The 19,367-nt window shown below is 34.8% G+C and overlaps 1 protein-coding gene across 1 annotated transcript in view; it reads left to right on the plus strand.

The window, feature by feature from the left end:
* The window catches only part of NARS2 (asparaginyl-tRNA synthetase 2, mitochondrial), a 171,923-nt gene that overhangs the window by 114,699 nt on the left and 37,857 nt on the right, over positions 1 to 19,367 (plus strand). The window contains exons 10-11 of the mRNA XM_074303965.1: positions 8,343 to 8,409; positions 9,980 to 10,117. Coding sequence (XP_074160066.1) covers positions 8,343 to 8,409; positions 9,980 to 10,117 — 205 coding nt within the window. The remainder of the gene's footprint in view (positions 1 to 8,342; positions 8,410 to 9,979; positions 10,118 to 19,367) is intronic.

Raw genomic sequence — 19,367 nt, forward strand, 5'->3', positions numbered from 1 at the left:
ACAAATAGAATTATACAGGATTTATCAGCAATCACAATAAAAGACCTCAGGTCCTGGAATCATCTATACCAGCAATCAAAAGAACCAAGCCTGTGGCCAAAAATATTATATCCACCAAAATTGCCCATAATTTCCAATGAAAAAAAAATGGATATTCAATGAATTTGCAGATTTCCAGGACTTTCAACAAAATCTGAACTCAGTAGAAAATTTAATATATAAGAGTCAATATCAAATCACTTTCAAGGAACTTAATGTAGATAAACAAGTTATTTATGTTGTTTTACATGGAAATATCTTTAAGATTGACATCAGCAATTGGGTAGCTCAAAAAAAAGTTTGAGGCAGAATTGAGTATGATCTGGCTCTAAAAAGCAGGACCGCCTAGGAAAAGGTAAAAATAGTAATTATGTTATATAGATGAGATGCAAAGGAAGAATAGACACAGGGGCATTAGAAGGGGGAAGAAAGACTCATAGTTCTGAAAGCTTACATCGGGAATGGGTTAAATAGGCAACATTACATATATACCATAAAGGGTATATATCATGCTTAAAAATCTATAGAGAAATAAAGAGGGAGGGAGGGGCGGATGGGGAAGCAAAGGGTAAGGGAACAAGACAAGGGAGAGATCCATGGGTGGGAGGAAGTCAAGTAATAGCAAAGTAAGTTAATGAGCAGAATTAAAGTAGAAAAATTATCAGGGAAAGGAGTATATATGTATTTGTGTATATATGTGTGGGTCTGTGGGTGTGAATATATATGTGTGTGTGTGTGTATATATATATATATATATATATATATATATATATATATATATATATATATATGGGGTGGGGGTGTATATGTATACATATGTGTATGTATGTGTATATAGATATATATAGATATATAAATATGTCTGTGATTAATTGTAGTCTGCTTGGGAGAGATTGAGGGGATGAAAAGGGAAGAAAAAATAAAGTAAAAAGTACCAACAGAGAATAAAAGAATATAAGGAAGCAAAGAAAAGACAGACACTCCTGAATATTTTTTCTACTATTATATATCATATATCCTTTCTTGAACTGCTAATTTATTGTTATAGATTTTGAATCCTCCTTGATGTTCTGCTGAACACATGAGTTGTAATGTCCGGACTAGCTCCCTGGAAGCCTCAGGAACAGAAAGAGTCAGGATAAGTAAAAGTCCTTGGTCTTTAGGGGGTGAAGTGAAGGAGATGGACAAAACTGGCTAGAGTTTTGCCAAGGATCCCTCCTTAATTCTAAAGTCTAGAATCTCCACACTTTTCTTCTCTTCCTGTGGCCAAGTGAAGTTCTCTCGCCTCTCTCACTCCACACGCCTCCCCCAATCCTTCCTACTATTATCTGTGTACACCAAACAAACAGCACAGAAGAGGGCCATTTTTCCAAACATAGGCTGATTGTCCAATAGGTAATTAGCCTTAAGTGCTCGGTTGTTTGATTCAAGCATACTTTTTAAGAGTTTCAGCCCTTTACAATCAGTGTTCTATTTTATTTTGTTTCATTTCATTTCCCTTTATCTATTTTTCTATTTTTAAAAATATTTTAATATTTTTTTCAAATGAAAATTTGCTATTATAGTAAACTTATTATCTACTTTCCAACAAAATATACCTCATTAAATATTTAACAATTTTCAAATAACTATTTTTATAATATCTTTTTAAAAGCCCCATTCATATGTAACAGCATCCAGGCTAAAAAGTTGTTTTATCTAAAAGCATTTTTATTACAGTGGTCTCTCAAATTTCACAAACTAGAGAGAATTTAGAACAAATTTAGAATAAAAGAAAATAGAACAAATTTAACAAAAACAATATATACTTAATGCATGAAACAAAACTTAATGTTATCAATTGTATTTCTAAATTATCACATATAAAAATCATTGATCTTATTACCTTTAACATTTTTAATAAACTCCTACATTGTTAATTCCTCTCAAAATTCTAAATACGGATATTAAAAAACTCCTAGAAAAATGTAAGGAAACCTGAATTATGTTCTTCCTCTCCAGTCATGCAGTTCATTGCCCACAGCCTAGGGATGGGTGGGAGGGCCTCAATGCCCTTTGCTCCTAGGCATTCAGTGCAGCCAGGCCTTCTAGGCAAGCCAGGGCAATTATCCAGATGCAGTGCATTCTGCTTACCCTGACCCAGTAGCACCTAGCCTCAAAGATGCAGCTACCATTAATAGCATAAGCTATAGTCCTTGGAATTCCATTCTCTGGCCAGTATGTATATAACAAAATAACAAAAGCAATATATACTTAATGCATGAAACAAAACTTAACATCTTATCAATTGTATTTCTAAATTATCACATACAAAAATCATTGATCCTATTACCTTTAGCATTTTAAAACCACTTTAGAGTTTCAGATGTGGAACAATTACATTCAGTGAAAAATAATATAGAGCTTCATATATGCCAATTACTGTGTGTTAAGTACTTTATTATCATTATATTATTTTGTTCTCTACAACAACCCTGGGAGTTATGTACAATTATTATTTTTCTCTTTACCGATCAGGAAACTGGGGCAAACGGAGATAAGATAACTTGCCTAACGTTACACAACTAATAAATTTTTGCAACTGGAACAGAGAAGGGTGGGTTCATTACAGGTAGAGGCCAGCTGGCTCCACCATCACCTACTACCCTGCTAAGCACAGTCAGGGGCACCAGGATCTTTCCAAGCAGGAGCTAGGCAGGGCCTGTGGAGGGCTGGGCCTACCCTGGAGACACTGATAGCTTTGGGGGTGTCATAGAGGGAACTGGCCAGATAATGGAATTCCAAGGACTATAGCTTATGCTATTAATGGTAGTTCTTGGTGGCAGGGCAAAATGGATTCTGGCCCTGGGTCCTGAGCTGCCCTACCTCCCTCATGGGGTAGCTGCATCTTTGAGGCTAGGTGCTAGTGGGTCAGGGTAAGCAGAATGCACTGCATCTGGATAATTGCCCTGGCTTGCCTAGAAGGCCTGGCTGCATTGAATGCCTAGGAGCAAAGGGCACTGAAGCCCTCCCATCCACCCCTAGGCTGTGGGCAATGAACTGCATGACTGAAGAGGAAGAACATAATTCAAATTTTGTTACATTTTTCTAGCAGTTGTTTAATATCTGTATTTAGGATTTTGAGAGGAATTAACAATGCAGGAGTTTATTCAATCATTCAATTTAAGGTACAGTAAAAAAATCTGTTTTAATTCAAATTGTTCTTATATTTTTACAAATAAATTCCACTAACTTATTTTAATCATTTTTAAAATGTGGATTAGACGAAATAAGCATGTTTCATACATATAATAATTCTAGGTGTACATTCTTTCCCCCTCACCTCCAATAAATGCAATGAGAAAAAAATTAGCACAAGTAGAGGGGAATGTTCCAGGGTAAAAAGTCACAGGTACTGAGGGAACTTAGAAAACTGAGAAGACAGCTGAGATGGTACAGTCTAGCAAGTCAAAAGCAGAGCAGGGTTATTCAGGCATAGATTTGTCAGTAATCCTGGAGATGATGACATTATTTGCCTCCTTGAATTTCATCCCTAACCTTTCTGGTCAGACAATATTGTTGCCAACTTTAACCTAATTTAGATCATCTACATAGTTATGGTATAGTTCCAGTATAGGGATTCTGTACAGATTATTATTAATAAGGTAGAGATTATAGAGTAGTTTAGGAGATAAGAATTCTCTATAATACAAAATTTTGACAATGTTTCTTTTTATTTTTTAGTTTCCATTAATAATACAGTTATGCTGCTTGGACATGTATACATATATTGTATTTAACTTATACTTAAATATATTTAACATGTATTGGTCAACCTGCCATCTGGGGGAAGGGATGGGGGGCAGGAGGGGAAAAGTTGGAACAAAAGGTTTTGCAATCGTCAGTGCTGAAAAATTACCCATGCATATAGCTTATAAATAAAAAAGCTATAATAATATAATAATATACAGTTATGGCATTGTTTTGGTTTTTTTTTTTTTTTTTAGTGCCCAGATTAGGATGAGGGACATATAGAAGTAACAGCTACCACTTGCAAAAAATTCATCCAAGCCTTGAATAATTCTGTATTATATTTCAATGACTGTCAATAAGTCCATTGAAGGCCAGATTTTTTGCTGAATTCTGCACTCAAAAACTAGCTAGACCTATACTCACATTCCATTAAATTAGACTACATATACCATCATTGAACATTTGCCAAACTCCATTTGGAGTTGTAATACTTAGCAACATGATTAGTAGTATGTTTTTGGTACCTTCTTCCTCTCCACATGATAAAATTTACCTGTCTGAATTTCTGAATCAGTATGTAAGCTATTAGAAATTGGGGTTTTTGTATCCTCTTTTTATAAGGAAATACTCAATTTTATTGATGTTTATCAATTTCTTGATTTGAAAATGTTGGACTATATAAGAAGACTGTATCTTGGTCTCTTGTTAATAGAGGCCTGCTTTTAAGAAACAAATAAAAAGAGCCTTGAAGAAGCAAAAGTAACCAACTACACTTTGCTACTAACTAGCCTAAGTGTAATGTCCGGGCTAGCTTTCTGGAGGTCTTCTGGAAGAGCCTTGGTCTCAGCAGGATAGACACCATGAGAATGGACAAGACTGGAGTCCAAAGATTTATTGTCTCTTACACAGTCTGTGTCTGTCATAATCTGACCCAGTCTCCTTCAGCAGTCTGACAGTCTGCCAGTCTCAACCAGTCTCTTTCTCAGTCTGACTTTTTCCCCAGTTTAAATACCCTATAACAATTACATCACCATAATAAGTACTAAGCATATATGTGAACTAGAGAACCATTCTCTCATCAATCCCACTGAGTTAACACCTTGTTTCAAGTATATTTCTCCAGAGTTCTGGCTCTCTACACCTAAGGCTGTAAAGTTTCTGTTACTTGTGCTGTATTCTTCCTACTAAGATAATAGAGAATTGAGAATAGAACCCTAAGCAGTGATGTGTTTAACCACTAGAGTTAGGAAGGGAATGTACATAAAATTCATCTTTACATTGAATTTGCAATATTACTTTGCAACATTTTCTCAGTCACTACTTTTAAGTCTAAGGGGCTTAATTTGGGATCTTTGAGTAGATTTCAATAAGTCTATAAACTTGGATAGGGAAAAGAATTATTTTCATTAATTTTGGTTTCCTTTATAATCCGATATAATTCTGAGAAAGGACAGATTGACACCAAAGGATTCCATGACACATATTAAAAAGGTTAAGAAGAACCCCTGCTGTAATCCAGTCCCTTCAGTTTTCAAATGAGGAAATTGAGACCCAGAGAGAACAAGAGTCTTGCCCCAATACCAGGCCTTCTGAGTACAAATCCAGTATTCTTTTGCACAATACATAGTTCATTATTACTGAATATTATTACTACATATAATTTTTGAGGAAAGAGGCCATTGAGTTGAAAAGAGTACTGGATCTAAAATCTGAGTTACTGAGTTCAGATTCTTACCATGCTGCTTTTACAGCCTTTGTGACCTTGGACAGTCATTTAATCTCGACTTCAGTTTCTTCATTGAAAATGTTAACATGCAAATGACAGCATTATACTCATAGTATAACTCTTATCTACATTTAATTCATATAATCATTGAGTGTTAGGAATGAACCTTAGAAATCATTTAATTCATTTTCCTATACCCTGAGAGATGTGATTTATACAAGGTCACACTAGTACTTAGAACAAGAAACCAGACTAAAACAGGTAGGTCTTTTCATTCTCTTTTGTGCTCTACTGTTGATTAAAACTAGTAAAATTTCCTGGTTTACTATCCTTGATATTTCCCATTATAATTACTCCAAATTTTAATTTGAAAAGGCAAAGAAAGCAAGAGATTGTACATTGTTGTATTTTTACCTTTGATTCTCCTTCCCAGGCTGTAAGAACCCATTCTTTGAGTTTGAATTAGATGATAGAGATTATATTTATTGCTTGGTTTGTAAGTATAATCCATTCAGTCAGTCATGGAGTATTTATTAAATGCTTATTTTATGCTGGGAACTATGCTAAGCACTAAAGATACAAAAAAAGCCAAAAAAGTTATTATTCATAATTCTTCTGTATTAGGGCTGCCTTTTTGTTGTGGTCATCTTCTGAAAAGCAAATATGCTCTCAATTCATTGTTTGTACATTTAGGTCTCCTAACTCCTTGCATTTTAAAAGTAGGGAGTCTTGGGTCTCCCTTTTGTTTGCCCCTACAGCTCTCCTACTGGAAGCCATGGAATATATGTTGGGTATTCACAGTTTGACTTGAGCCTACCTTTCTAAAGGTATTATGTATTACTTCCATTAATCCTCTATACATTCTAGCCTAATAGGCCTTCCTGCCATTCCCCATACACAAATTCAAACTTCCTGTCTCTGTGGCCCTGCACAGACTGGCTCCACCATGCCTGGAATGTACTCTTGCTCATCTGTACCTGATAGAATCCCTTACTTCCTTCAAAGTTTGGATCAAATGACACTTCCTGTATAAAGCTTTTCTTAACTCTCTTCCAGGTACCATCCTCTTTCTTTCCAATTATTTTATAATTGCTGTTGTGTAGTTTATATTTATGTACATGTTATTTCTCTGAATAGAATGTAAGCTCCTTAAAAGCAAGAATTATTTTATTTTTGCACTAAGCATGCTACTAATTGATTATTACTTTAGAATATAATGATCTGGACCTGTTGTAATGAGATATTCCTTTAACTATCTTCCTGAATTAAATTGCAGATCTTTATTAATCATTTTTGTTCTATCTGTTTTTGTTATATAATCATCATCTTTGGAAGAGAAAAAGTGAAATAAGAATTAAGTAGTTTTATTTTTGCCTTATTACTATCATTGTTCCATCTATCTCCAGATCTTTCTCTTTCCTTAAATATAAGTGATCCTACTTCTTTATCCTTTGCCCCACCCCCCCAAAAAAGAGCTTTTTTTTGTTGTCTAAAACTCAAAGAAAAATTTGTAAAATATCTGGGTGAGCACTACCAAAAGTATTGTCCAAATTTATATAAATACTATTTCAAAACTCTTTTAATATATATATTTAGCACCAGTCCTGAAGTCAAAGAGGACCTAAATACATATCTGGCTTTAGACTCTTAACATGTAGTAGCTGTGTGACCTTGGGCAAGTCACTTAACCCCAATTGCCTCAATCAAAAAAAAAAAATTCTTAAAGGACAAAAAATTAGAGACATAATTAGTTCTCATGGTTGAACTGGACCAATAAAATTTTAAAAATTTTAATGCTTCCTAAGTTAATCTTTAGCTTTGAAATTGAAAATTAAAATGCAGCTACTAAGGGAACCAACCACCAATTAAGCCATCAAAGAAATACTTTGTACAACTAAAAAAATAACAGAATCAATGTGGAGGAATATCTGGAGTATCAAGGAAAATAATGATCAAAAAGTAAGATGAGAGTAATAGCACTTTCAGACTTCAGATTACACTTTAAATTCATAATTATTACAACTGTTTTCAATGGAAAAGGAAGAATCAGAAACAATTGAATTCAATATCACAATGCTTAATAAAGCCAGAAATATAAATTACATGGAGAACTCTCCAGCAGAAAAGAAATGCTTGGAAAACTGAAAAGCAGAGACAAATTAGGTTTAGAGCAATACATCATCTTCTTTCCCCAAAATGTATATATGATCTGAATAGAAAGAGCATATAATTTTTAAAAAAAAGACAAAAGAATGGTGCAATAGGAATTTATGTGTATGTTGGGAGATTTTATTAAAGTGTTTTTATGGTCTTCTAAAACACTCAGATTCTATTTAATAGCAATTTATGACTGAGCAATACATGATGGAAAAGCAAAAATAGGTCTTTGTAAAGGGCTGAAACTCTTAAAAAGTGTGCTTGAATCTGACAGCCAAGCACTTAAGACTAATTACCTATTGGACATTAACTCTATTAGCATATGTTTGGAATTTCTCACAGTTGATGCTAGCTCAATGCTTGGGGTTAAGAGAATTATAGATAAGGATTAGGGGGTGGAATGAGAGGCTGAGAACTTTACTTGTCCTCAGGATGAGGACGAGAAAAGTGTGGAGATTCAGGGAGATTGTGGACTCCAGAATCAAGGAGGGATCCTTGGCAAAATTCCTGGCAGTTTTGTCCATCTCCTTCACTTCTCCCCCTAAAGACCAAGGACTTTTGCTTATCCTGACTCTGCCTGATTCTGAGGCCTCCAGGGAGCTAGCCTGGACTTTACAGGTCTTTTATAAAATAGTTAATAATGTTAGGCACATCTTGGGATTTCTCAGCTTCTTCTTTTCCCTCCTAGCATGTCCTATACAGAAGCCATAGAAATCTTAAAGAAAGGATCCCAGAATTTTACCTTCACCCCCAAGGTGAGTAATTATTTGCATGTTAACAAAAAGCTAAGCCTACTCAGGCTTTCCAGGACAGCCATGTTATCATTTCCTACCTGGCTGCTTTCCTGGGCTTCATCATTTTAAGTGTCTACTGTGTGCCAGGCACTGTGCTAAGTTCTGGGGGTATGATTAATAAAAAGAAAGCATCCCTGCCCTCAAAGAACTCAAAATAATTTTTTTAGTGACATTTGGGGGGTGGGGAATTACATATGCTTGCTTTGCTAAATAGTTACACCTTTCAAGATAGAAAAGAAATAATTTTCTGATTTGATATTAAGGTGAAAAGTTATGAAAGTGAAGAGATCAAAGTAGATAGCCCAGTATGCAAATGATTAACAGAATCTTACATCCTCCAGAGAAATCCCTTTCTTATGCAAACTTCAAAGGATTTACAGCCTCTTGAGGAACTTCTTCGATATACAAACTTCTCTATATCTGAAGGAAGCAGAAACGTCCTTTGTAAATACAAACTCTGTTTTATGATCCTGTTTGTGTATAAAATGAACCTCCAAAATTCTATTCTTTGCAAATAGGTTTTTCTCCCTGGAAGCCGTTTGCCCACCAACCCTGCAGTGTCCCTTTCCTAATAAATAAAGATTTTGTTTCTACACAGCATTGAGTAGGCTTCCCTAGGGATCCGGGGCCTTGGCACTTTGGAGGGAGGAGGAGGAGAAAGGGAGAGAGAGAGAGAGAGACAGTCAGTAAGAAACTCTGACATCTCTGCCCAGAGTTTACCACCCTCTTCATTCACCCTCTTCAAAAGGATTTGTCAAATTTAAAAATTTGAAAACACTAAAAAGGGAAGGGAATCAGGAAGTAAATAGGACTGCCAGAGTTATGGGATAAAAAGATTAAAAATAAAATTTGTGTAGAAAATCTTTCTAATGCAGGAGTCTCCCAAAAGGAGTACTGACATATAAGTACTAAAAATGGACTAGTGCTCATTTTAGAAAATTTATTCTTAAACATGCTTTGATCCTTGTAACGTGCTCTCCTGGCAGTTACAATTACTAGCTTAATAACCGGTAGCGCACTCAAGAACAACCATGTGTAATCTTAAAAGCCTTTATTATACCTACTCACATAATGCCCTAACTGATGCCCTGACTTGTTGGTTCCCGAGTGAACACCTGGTCAGAAGACCCATGTGTTCACTACCAAAACCCTTACCTCTTTTGGCTACCCATCTTGGCTTGGCCACCCAGGCTAGGGAGCCAGGGTGAAGAACGCCAGGTTAAAGAGGGCGATTGCTGCCTGCAGTGGGCTTACATAGGGCCTGTGAGGTCTCACACACAGCCAATCAGCGAGAGACACCCATTACGAAGCTATCTCAATATGGCCAGGATCCCGCCCAAGGGCAGTCCTAATATCCACAGAGATTACTTCTGGGCCTCAATCTGTGGCACCCATTTAAAGGCCCCTTACAGATCCTAGCTTTATAGTTTCTTTTTAAGTTACTTGTGTATTTAGAAAAGTATATTCTACTCTTTTGTTTTAGCCCTCCTTCCTTACTGTGATTTTTTTTTTTTTCATTCATTCATTATAGTGGGGTGTTGATCTGCAAACTGAACATGAAAAATACCTTGTGCAGTACTGTGGCAATATTCCAGTATTTGTTATTAACTATCCTTTTGATCTCAAGCCTTTCTACATGCGCGATAATGAAGACGAACCTCAGCATACGGTAAGATAAGACATAGCATAGATAAAGTTTTACATGCCTTTTTATCCAAGATCAAAATAGAAATATAGGATGCGGGATGAAAGAGATCTTAGAACATAGAATGTCAGAATTGGGAAGGACTATAGAGAAAGTCATCCTTTGTTTTCTAAATAAGGAAATTGAGGTTCATAGAGGTGATCTTTGAATTAATCTCACTTAATCTGTGGAAAACAAGTCAACTATGTATTGTTGGCCACCCTTCATTCAAGAAAAATGAATCAAATTTCTCCCAAATATAATGAGAAGGTAAGCTTCCAACTCCCCCCCCCTTTTTTTTTTTTAATTAAAGCTTTTTATTTACAAAACATATGCACGGGTAATTTTTTAACATTGATCCTTGCAAAACTTTCTGTTCCAAATTTTTCCCTCTTTCCTTCCACTCCCTCCCCTAGATGGCAGGTAATCCAATACATGTTAAATATGTTAAAATATATGTTAAATCCAGTATATGTATACATATTTATAGTCATCTTGCTACACAAGAAAAATCATATCTAGAAAGACAAAATGCAAGTAAACATCAACAGAAATTGTGAAAATGCTATGTTGTGGTTCACACTTAGTTCCCACAGGCCCCTCTCTGGATGTATATGGCTTTCTTCATCATTGAACAATTGTAACTGGTTTGAATCATCTCATTGTTGAAGAGAGCCACGTCCTTCAGAATTGATTGTTGTATAGTCTTCTTGTTGGCGTGTATAATGATCTCCTGATTCTGCTCATTTCACTTAGTATCAGTTCGTGTAAGTCTATCCAGGCCTCTCTGAAATCATCCTGTTGGTTGTTTCTTACAGAAGAATAATATTTCATAACATTCATATACCATAACTTATTCAAGCCATTCACCAATTGATGGGCATCCATTCATTTTCCAGTTTCTAATCACTACAAAAAAGGAGCTGTTACAAACATTTTTGCGCATGTGGGTCCCTTTCCCTCCTTTAAGATCTCTTTGGGATATGTGGGATATAAGCCCAGTAGAAACACTGCTGGGTCAAAGGGTATGCACAATTTGATAACTTTTTGAGCATAGTTCCAGATTGCTCTCCAGAATGGTTGGATCCATTCACAGTTCCATCAACAATGCATCAGTGTCCCAGTTTTCCCACATCCCCTCCAACATTCATCATTATTTGTTCTTGTCATCTTAGCCAATCTGACAGGTGTGTAGTGGTATCTCAGAGTTGTCATAATTTGCATTTCTCTGGTCAATAGTGATTTGGAACACTCTTTCCTATGAGTAGAAATAGTTTCAATTTCATCATCTGAAAATTGTCTGTTCATATCCTTTGACCATTTATCAATTGGAGAATTCTTATAAATTTTAGTGAATTCTCTATGTATTTTAGAAAAGAGGCCTTTATCAGAACCTTTGAATGTAAAAATGTTTTTCCAGTTTATTGCTTCCCTTCTAATTTTGTCTGCATTAGTTTTGTTTGTACAAAAACTTTTTAACTTAATAATCAAAATTGTTTTGTGATCAGTAATGATCTCTTGTTCTTCTTTAGTCACAAATTTCTTCCTCCTCCACAGATATGAGAAGTAAACAATCTTCTGTTCTTCTAATTTGTTTATAATATCATTTTTTATGTCTAGATCATGAATCTATTTCAACCTTATCTTGGTATATGGTGTTAGATGTGGTTCAGTGCCTAATTTCTGCCATATTAGTTTCCAATTTTCCCAGCAGTTTTTGTTAAACAATGAGTTCTTATTCCAAAAGCTGGGATCTTCAGATTTGTCAAACAATAGATTACTGTAGTCATTGGCTGTTTTGTCCTATAAACCTAATCTATTCCATTGATAATCTACTCTGTTTCTTAGCCAGTACCAAATGGTTTTGATAACTGCTGCTCTATATTATAGTTTTAGATCTGGTACCACTAGGCCACCTTCATTTACTTTTCTTTCCCATTAATTACCTTGAAATTATTTTGTTCTTCCAGATGAATTTTGTTGTTATTTTTTCTAGATCAGTAAAATAGTTTCTTGGGTGTCTGATTGGTGTAGCATTAAGTAAACAGATTAGTCTGGATAGTATTGTCATCTTTATTATATTAGTTCGGCCTATCCAAGAGCACTTAATATTTTTCCAGTTATTTAAATATGACTTTATTTATGTGGAAAGTGTTTTGTAATTTTCCTCATATAATTCCTGATTTTCCTTTGGTAGCTAGATTCCCAAATATTTTTTGCCATCGACAGTTATTTTGAATAGAATTTCTCTTTGTATCTCTTACTGTTGGATTTTGTTAGTGATGTATAAAAGTGCTGATGATTTATGTGGATTTATTTTGTATCTTGCAACTCTGCTAAAGTTGTTGATTGTTTCTAATAGTTTTTTTTTTTTTAGTTGATTCTCTAGGGCTCTCTAAGTATACCACCATATCATCTGCAAAGAGTCATAATTTGGTTTCTTCATTACCCACTCTAATTCGTTTAATCTCTTTTTCTTCTCTTATTGCCAAAGCTAGCATTTCAAATACAATATTGAATAGTAATGGTGATAGTGGATGACTTGTTTCACCCCTGATCTTATTGGGAATGGTCCCAGTTTATCCCATTATATATGATGCTTGCTGATGATTTTAAATAAATGCTACTGACTATTTTAAGGAAAAGTCCATTTATTCTTATACTCTCTAGTGTTTTTAATAGGAATGGATGTTGGATTTTATCAAATGCTTTTTCTGTATCTATTGAGATAATCATATGGTTTTTGTTAGTTTGGTTATCAATATAGTCAATTATTCTAATATTTTTCCTAATATTGAACCAGCCCTGCATTCCTGGCATAAATCCTACTTGGTCATGGTGTATTATCCTGGGGATGATTTTCTATAATCTCTTTACTAATATTTTATTTAGTATTTTTGCATCGATATTCATTAGGGAGATTGGTCTATAATTTTCTTTCTCTGTTTTTGTTCTATCTGGTCTAGATATCAGTACTATCTGTGTCATAAAAGGAATTTGATAGGAGTCTTTCATCCCCTATTTTTTCAAATAGTTTATATAATATTGGGATTAATTGTCCTTCAAATGTTTGGTAGAATTCACATATAAATCCCTCTTGTCCTTGGGGTTTTTTCTTAGGGAATTGATTAATAGCTTGTTCTATTTCTTTCTCTAAAATGGGACTATTTAAGTAACTTATTTCCTCTTCTGTTAATCTGGACAGTCTATATTTTTGTAGTTATTCCTCCTTTCACTTAGGTTATTGGATTTATTGGTGTAAGGTTGGGCAAAGTAACTCCTAATTATTGCTCTAATTTCCTCTTCAGTAGTGGAAAGTTCTCTCTTTTCATTTTTGAGAATAATAATTTGATTTTTCCTCTTTTTTCTAATCAAATTAACTAAAGGTTTATCCATTTTGTTGGTTTTTTTCATAAAACCAACTTTGAGTTTTATTTATTAATTCAATAGTTTACTTTAAATTTTATTAATCTCCTTTTATTTTTAGAATTTCAAGTTTGATATTTGATAGGGGATTTTAAATTTGTTCTTTTTCTAGCTTTTTTAATTGTAAGCCCAACTCATTGATTTTCCTCTTTCACTATTTTATGCAAGTAAGCATCTAGAGAGAGAAAATTTCCCCTTCTTACTGCTTTGGCTGCATCCCACAAATTTTGGTATGTTGTCTCATTATTGTCATTCTCTTGGATAAAATTACTGATTGTTTCTAAGATTTTTTTTGTTTCACCCATTCTTTCTTTAAGATGAGATTTTTTTAGTTTTTCATTACTTTTTGGTCTATTTTCTCCTGACCTTACATTGCATGTGATTTTTATTGCATCATGATCTGAAAAAAATGCATTTACTATTTCTGCCATTCTGCATTTGATACTGAGATTTTTATGCTCTAACACATGATCAGTGTTTGTATATGTTCCATGAACTGCTGAGAAAAAAGTAAACAACTAGATCTTCATTTAATTTTCTCCAAAGATCTATCATACTTAATTTTTCTAACATTTTGTTTACCTCCTTAACTTTTTTCTTATTTATTTTGTGGTTCAATTTATCTAGTTCTGAGAGAGAAAGGTTGAGATTCCCCATTACTATAGTTTTGCTATATATTTCTTCTTGCATCTCTCCTAACTTCTCTATGAATTTCCATGTTATACCATTTAGTGCATAATGATATTGTTTCATTATCTATGGTACCCTTGAATAAGATTTTCCTTTCTTATCTCTTTAAATTAGATCCATTTTTGTTTTTATTTGAACTGAGATGAGGATTGCTACCCCCTGCTTTTTTTTTTTTCTAACCTGAAGCATAATATATTCTGCTCTAGCCCTTTACCTTCACTCTATATATATCATTATGCTTTAAATGTGTTCCTTGTAAACAACATATTGTAGGATTCTGGCTTTTAATCCAGTCTGCTATCCGATTCTATTTTATGGGGGAGATGAACTCCCATCTTATTCACATTCACAGTTAAAATAACTAATTCTGTATTTCCTGCCATTTTATTTACCCTGGGTTATACTTTTCTCTTTCCTATCCTCTTCCCCTCCTCCCCAGTATTTTGCTTTTGATGACCACCTCCCTCAAGCAGTCTTCCTCCTTTATAGCCCCCCCTTTTTTACACTTTTCCCCTAATTCTTCTGTTTTCTATTAGTCTTTTCCTTTCTTTTCCCCCTTTCCCTCCTATATCCCTATAAGGTAAGTTTCATTATGATACCCAATATGTCGGATATTCTTTCTTAGAGCCAAATCTCATGAGAGTAAGATTCACATAATGCTCATCCCCCTACCTTTTTACCCTCACTTATAATAGGTTTTCTTTGCCTCTTCATGGGATGTAATTTCCTTTATTTTACCTTCTTTTTCCTCTTCTTCCCATATGATCCCCTTTCCACCTTTAGTTTCTTTTTCATGTTATCATTATAAAATCAAATTAAACATGCATTCTCTAAGTGTACCCATAATAGAAATTCTCAGGAATTCTTTCCTTTTTACCTTTTTATGCTTCTCTTGAGTTCTGTGTTTTGAGATCAAAATCTTTATTCAGTTCTGGTGTTTTCATTAGAAATAAGTGAAATTCCCCTATATCATTGAATGTACATCTTCTTCCCTGAAAGATAATGCTGGTTTCAGCCGGGTAGCTTATTCTTGTCTGTAATCCCAGTTCCTTTGCTTTTAGGAATATTAGATTCCAGGCCCTTTGATCCTTTAAGGTTGAAGCTGCTAGGTCCTGGGTAATCCTCAGTATTTAAATTGTTTCTTTCTGACTGCTTGCAATATCTTTTCCTTGTTATGATAGCTCTGAAATTTAGCCACAATATTCCTTGGAGATTTAATTTTGAGATCTCTTTCAAGAGGTGATTGGTAGGTTCTTTCAATGGCTATTTTACCTTCTGATTCTAAAATATCAGGGCAGTTTTCTTTTATGATTTCCTGTAAGATAATGTCTAGATTCTTTTTTTCATCATGACTTTCAGGAAGCCCAATAATCCTTAGATTGTCTCTTCTAGATCTATTTTTCCAAGTAACTTGTTTTTCCTAGGAGATACTTCATATTTTCTTCTATTTTTTCACTTTTTTGTTTTTGTTTGATTCTTGAAGTCTTATTGAGTCATTCACTTCCATTTGTTCAATTCTAATTATTTTCTTCAGTTACCTTTTTTAGCTCCTTTTGCAATTGGCCAATTAAATTTTTTTGCTCATTGCATTTTTTCCATTTTTTTCATTCCTTCTTACAGTGATCTCATTTTTCCCACTTTTCTTCTAATTCTCTTTTAAGATCCTTTATGCAAACCTTGTGAAATGGGGACCAGCTCATGTCTCTCTGGGGCTTCTTCTGGAATTGCTTTGCTTTAGGAACCTTAGGATTTGAGGTCTGTTCTTCTCTCTATCCATAAAAGCCATCTATGGCAAGTTATTTTTGGTTTTGTATTCATTTTTTTAAAGGCTTGAAGTCTGCTCAATGCAAAGGAGTGATAGCTACTTTAATTTGCTCTGGTGCATTTCTGCTGATTGATCAATGTTCTTCCAAGGTCAGTGGTTTACAATTTGTCTTTTATAAAAGGCAAATCTGCCAAACCATCTGCTTGCAACCAGGACTGAGTGGCCTAACAGGCTCACAGAAGATTTACAGATATGTGGAAGCAACAATGTTTGGACCCTAGGCCCAGCTTCTTGCCTCGGTCTTCCTATGCTGTGGTCTGAGTTCAGCAGACTGTCCCCCTGCCTGATTGAAACAGACCTGTTCTGAAGTTCTTCTAAGGTATCTTCGTTTAAAAACGTGTTGTACTCCAAATATTTGTGTATTCTTTAACTTCAAAATCAGTTTAGAGGCATAATCTGCTGTTGATTTAAGAGAACATTAGAGGAAATTACAGAGAGTCATGTCTACTCTCCACCATCTTGCCCAATTCACTTTTGATAATTTTTTTTCAGGTATAGGTTATATTAGGCTAATAGCCCTGCTAGCAATATATTGATTTAGAAAATCACAAATTTTCAATTAACACAAATCATTTATGTTTTATTATATTTTTATTATTTTGTTATACATTTCCCAATTATATTTTAATCTAATTCAGGCTACAATCATAAGTTGTAAACCATGAGTTTTGACACCTGTGATCTAGATCAAAGGTTAGCAAAGTACCTACCACAATTGAGCCAAATTTTGCCTACCACCTGTTTTTATAAATACAATTATTTAAAAATGCAAAAGCATGATTAGTTTGTGATCTGACCCTTGGGTCATAGTGATGAGGTCTAGAATTGGGGTACCCAAATGAAATTGAGGTCTAGTGGCAGGTTCGGAGTACAGGGAGTCAAATAGAACTCCCCTGCATCCTCTTTGGATTCAGTGCATGGAGAGGGAGTTAAATGAGGTCTAGTAGCGGCATAAGAGTCCCCTGTAAAGGAATTTACAGGCTCAAAAACCTAGATTGATTAAAGAGGTTTATGGGATTCTGAAGTAAGATTAAAGTCTAGTTAGTAAAAGGTGAAGGTAGCGATAAGAGGGCACCGGAAACAGTGTTCCAGTGAGCAGAGAGTCCTTGGTGCCAGGCATGGTGCTGGCATGTTTGGAACCTCTGCAAAGAGAGGACTCCAGCTTGCCTCTTTTATAATGAGAGATTTAGCTAAAGGGGCCCATGGGTGAAGTCCCAAATTGGCTCCTTGCTGGGTTTCATCGTAGGCTAGAATTTGCTTGGTGGGGGTTGGGAAACCTGAGCAGATCATTAGAATGGGAGACTGGGACAGCCCAAGTCGGCTCAGATCTGATGGGGGCTGGGAGAGCCCCAGATCTCCTATAGGAATTCAAAGGGGTGCTTTTGACCAGGATTTGTGAATCAAAGGTCCTAGCTTCTTGAATTGATAATTCATCAGCCAGGGGGGGCTGGGAATCAGAAAGCAATAAATCAGTCTGAAAGAACTAGTTTCTTAAAGGGACCACAACCTGCATCAATAGTTTGCCAACCCTTTCCAACTCTGAAATTAAATGATCTCATGAAGATGAGATGAAATCCAGTTATAATATAAAGGCAATACCTTGCCTCAGCTCTTCTACCCAAAAGATTATGATTAAAAAGGATTGGGAGCATTTTGCATGCAAGGTAGGTTATATTAGTAAAATGGAAGGAGAGAGAACTAGAACAGAGGTATCGAGTTTATATTCTTTTGTGAAAGGAGGAGTCTAATTCTAGTTAAAATATTTAGGCTGAACAGAAAGAAAGTTGAATAGTAAATAAGTAGGATGGAGGTGAAGTAAATAAGGAAAAGGGAAAGTTAGTAACCTGGAGGTGTGCTGGCTGCTTGGGAGGTAGATAGAGATCTGTGTAATTGAAACAAAATTAAATAAGGTTACTTTGGGCCATTCAATTGATGAGCTATCTGAAAGACAATAGAGGACATAAGGGGCCAAAGATACAAGCTTTTCTGTCTTTCTGCTTCCAGGTTTTTTTTTTCTGTCTTTTTTCTTTCTAGTCTTATTCCCTCTTTTTGGTTCATTCTTTCTCCTTATTCTTTTTTCCACTTTCTTCAAGTACCTTTGTCTTTCGTCTTTGCCTGTCAACAATATGGAAATGCAGTCTGTATATGCTTGTATACTTGTGTATATGTGTTCATATAAAGATATTTTGCATGTTAATAATTTTTAAAATGAAAAATCTAAATGTAAATGCACAATCTATATCTTTATCCAATAAAGATAATTGCAGCCACACAATTTAGAATCTTAGTGCTAGCCTTTTCTAGCCTTTTCTACTCCACTTCCAGTACTGATGTGGATACTTGTAACCCAGGGAAGTTGTGAGTTGTCTAAACTTACACAGTAAGTAACAAAAACCAGTATTTGAACCCAGGTCTTCTGACTATAAGACTTGTTCTTTTTATATCCAGTTATAATTCATTTTTTATTTACATCAACAGTGATTGATTTTTTTCTCTATTTTCCAGCAGCCCTCAATCAAAATAGATAATCCTTCTCACTCCCAAATATACATATATTCTATGTCTCTCTGTCTCATTTTCTCAGTTGATCTCCCTGTTTTTATAGAGCTTGCTATTCTTAACTTATAATAATGGAATATGGATAAGTCAAAGCTATAGTAATCCCAAATTTCATTTTCATCTTTGGTTTTACTTTGGTTTTCCCTGACCCACACCTCATTATCATTTATGGAATTTTATTCAAAGCTATTCAATAGCAAAAGTAGATTTGTTTCACCTTTTTCCCTATGATCTCTCTCATCTTCACTCTTGTAGGTTTGCTCATGAATAGTGAAGTACAACCAGATGTTGGAAAGAGGAGTCTTGCTGAGCACTGATAAAACCCTAATTAATTGAGATTTAGCTTTATATCATATACTGGTTCAAAGAATTATAATAATAATTGTAATAGTAATAATAGTCAAGATTTATATAGTACTTAACAATGTACCAGGAACTACATTAAATATTTCACAAATATTTCATTTGATCCTTACAATAAACCTAGAATATAGATGGTATTATCCCCATTTTATAGATGAGGGAACTGAGGCAAAGTTAACTGCCTTGTCTAGGGTCACACAGTTGGAAAGTGTCTGAGGCCACATTTCAACTTGAGTCTTCCTAACTTGAGGCCAACAGCTATTTCCACCACGCCACCCAGCTAAGATGTATGTTTGTGATTCCTGATCCTACTTCCTGTTTTCTACAAAAGATCTTGAAATTACCCTTATTTGAATAAATTTCCTTCTTTCT

Source organism: Sminthopsis crassicaudata, chromosome 3, assembly GCF_048593235.1.
Source record: "Sminthopsis crassicaudata isolate SCR6 chromosome 3, ASM4859323v1, whole genome shotgun sequence".
Lineage (NCBI taxonomy): Eukaryota > Metazoa > Chordata > Mammalia > Dasyuromorphia > Dasyuridae > Sminthopsis > Sminthopsis crassicaudata.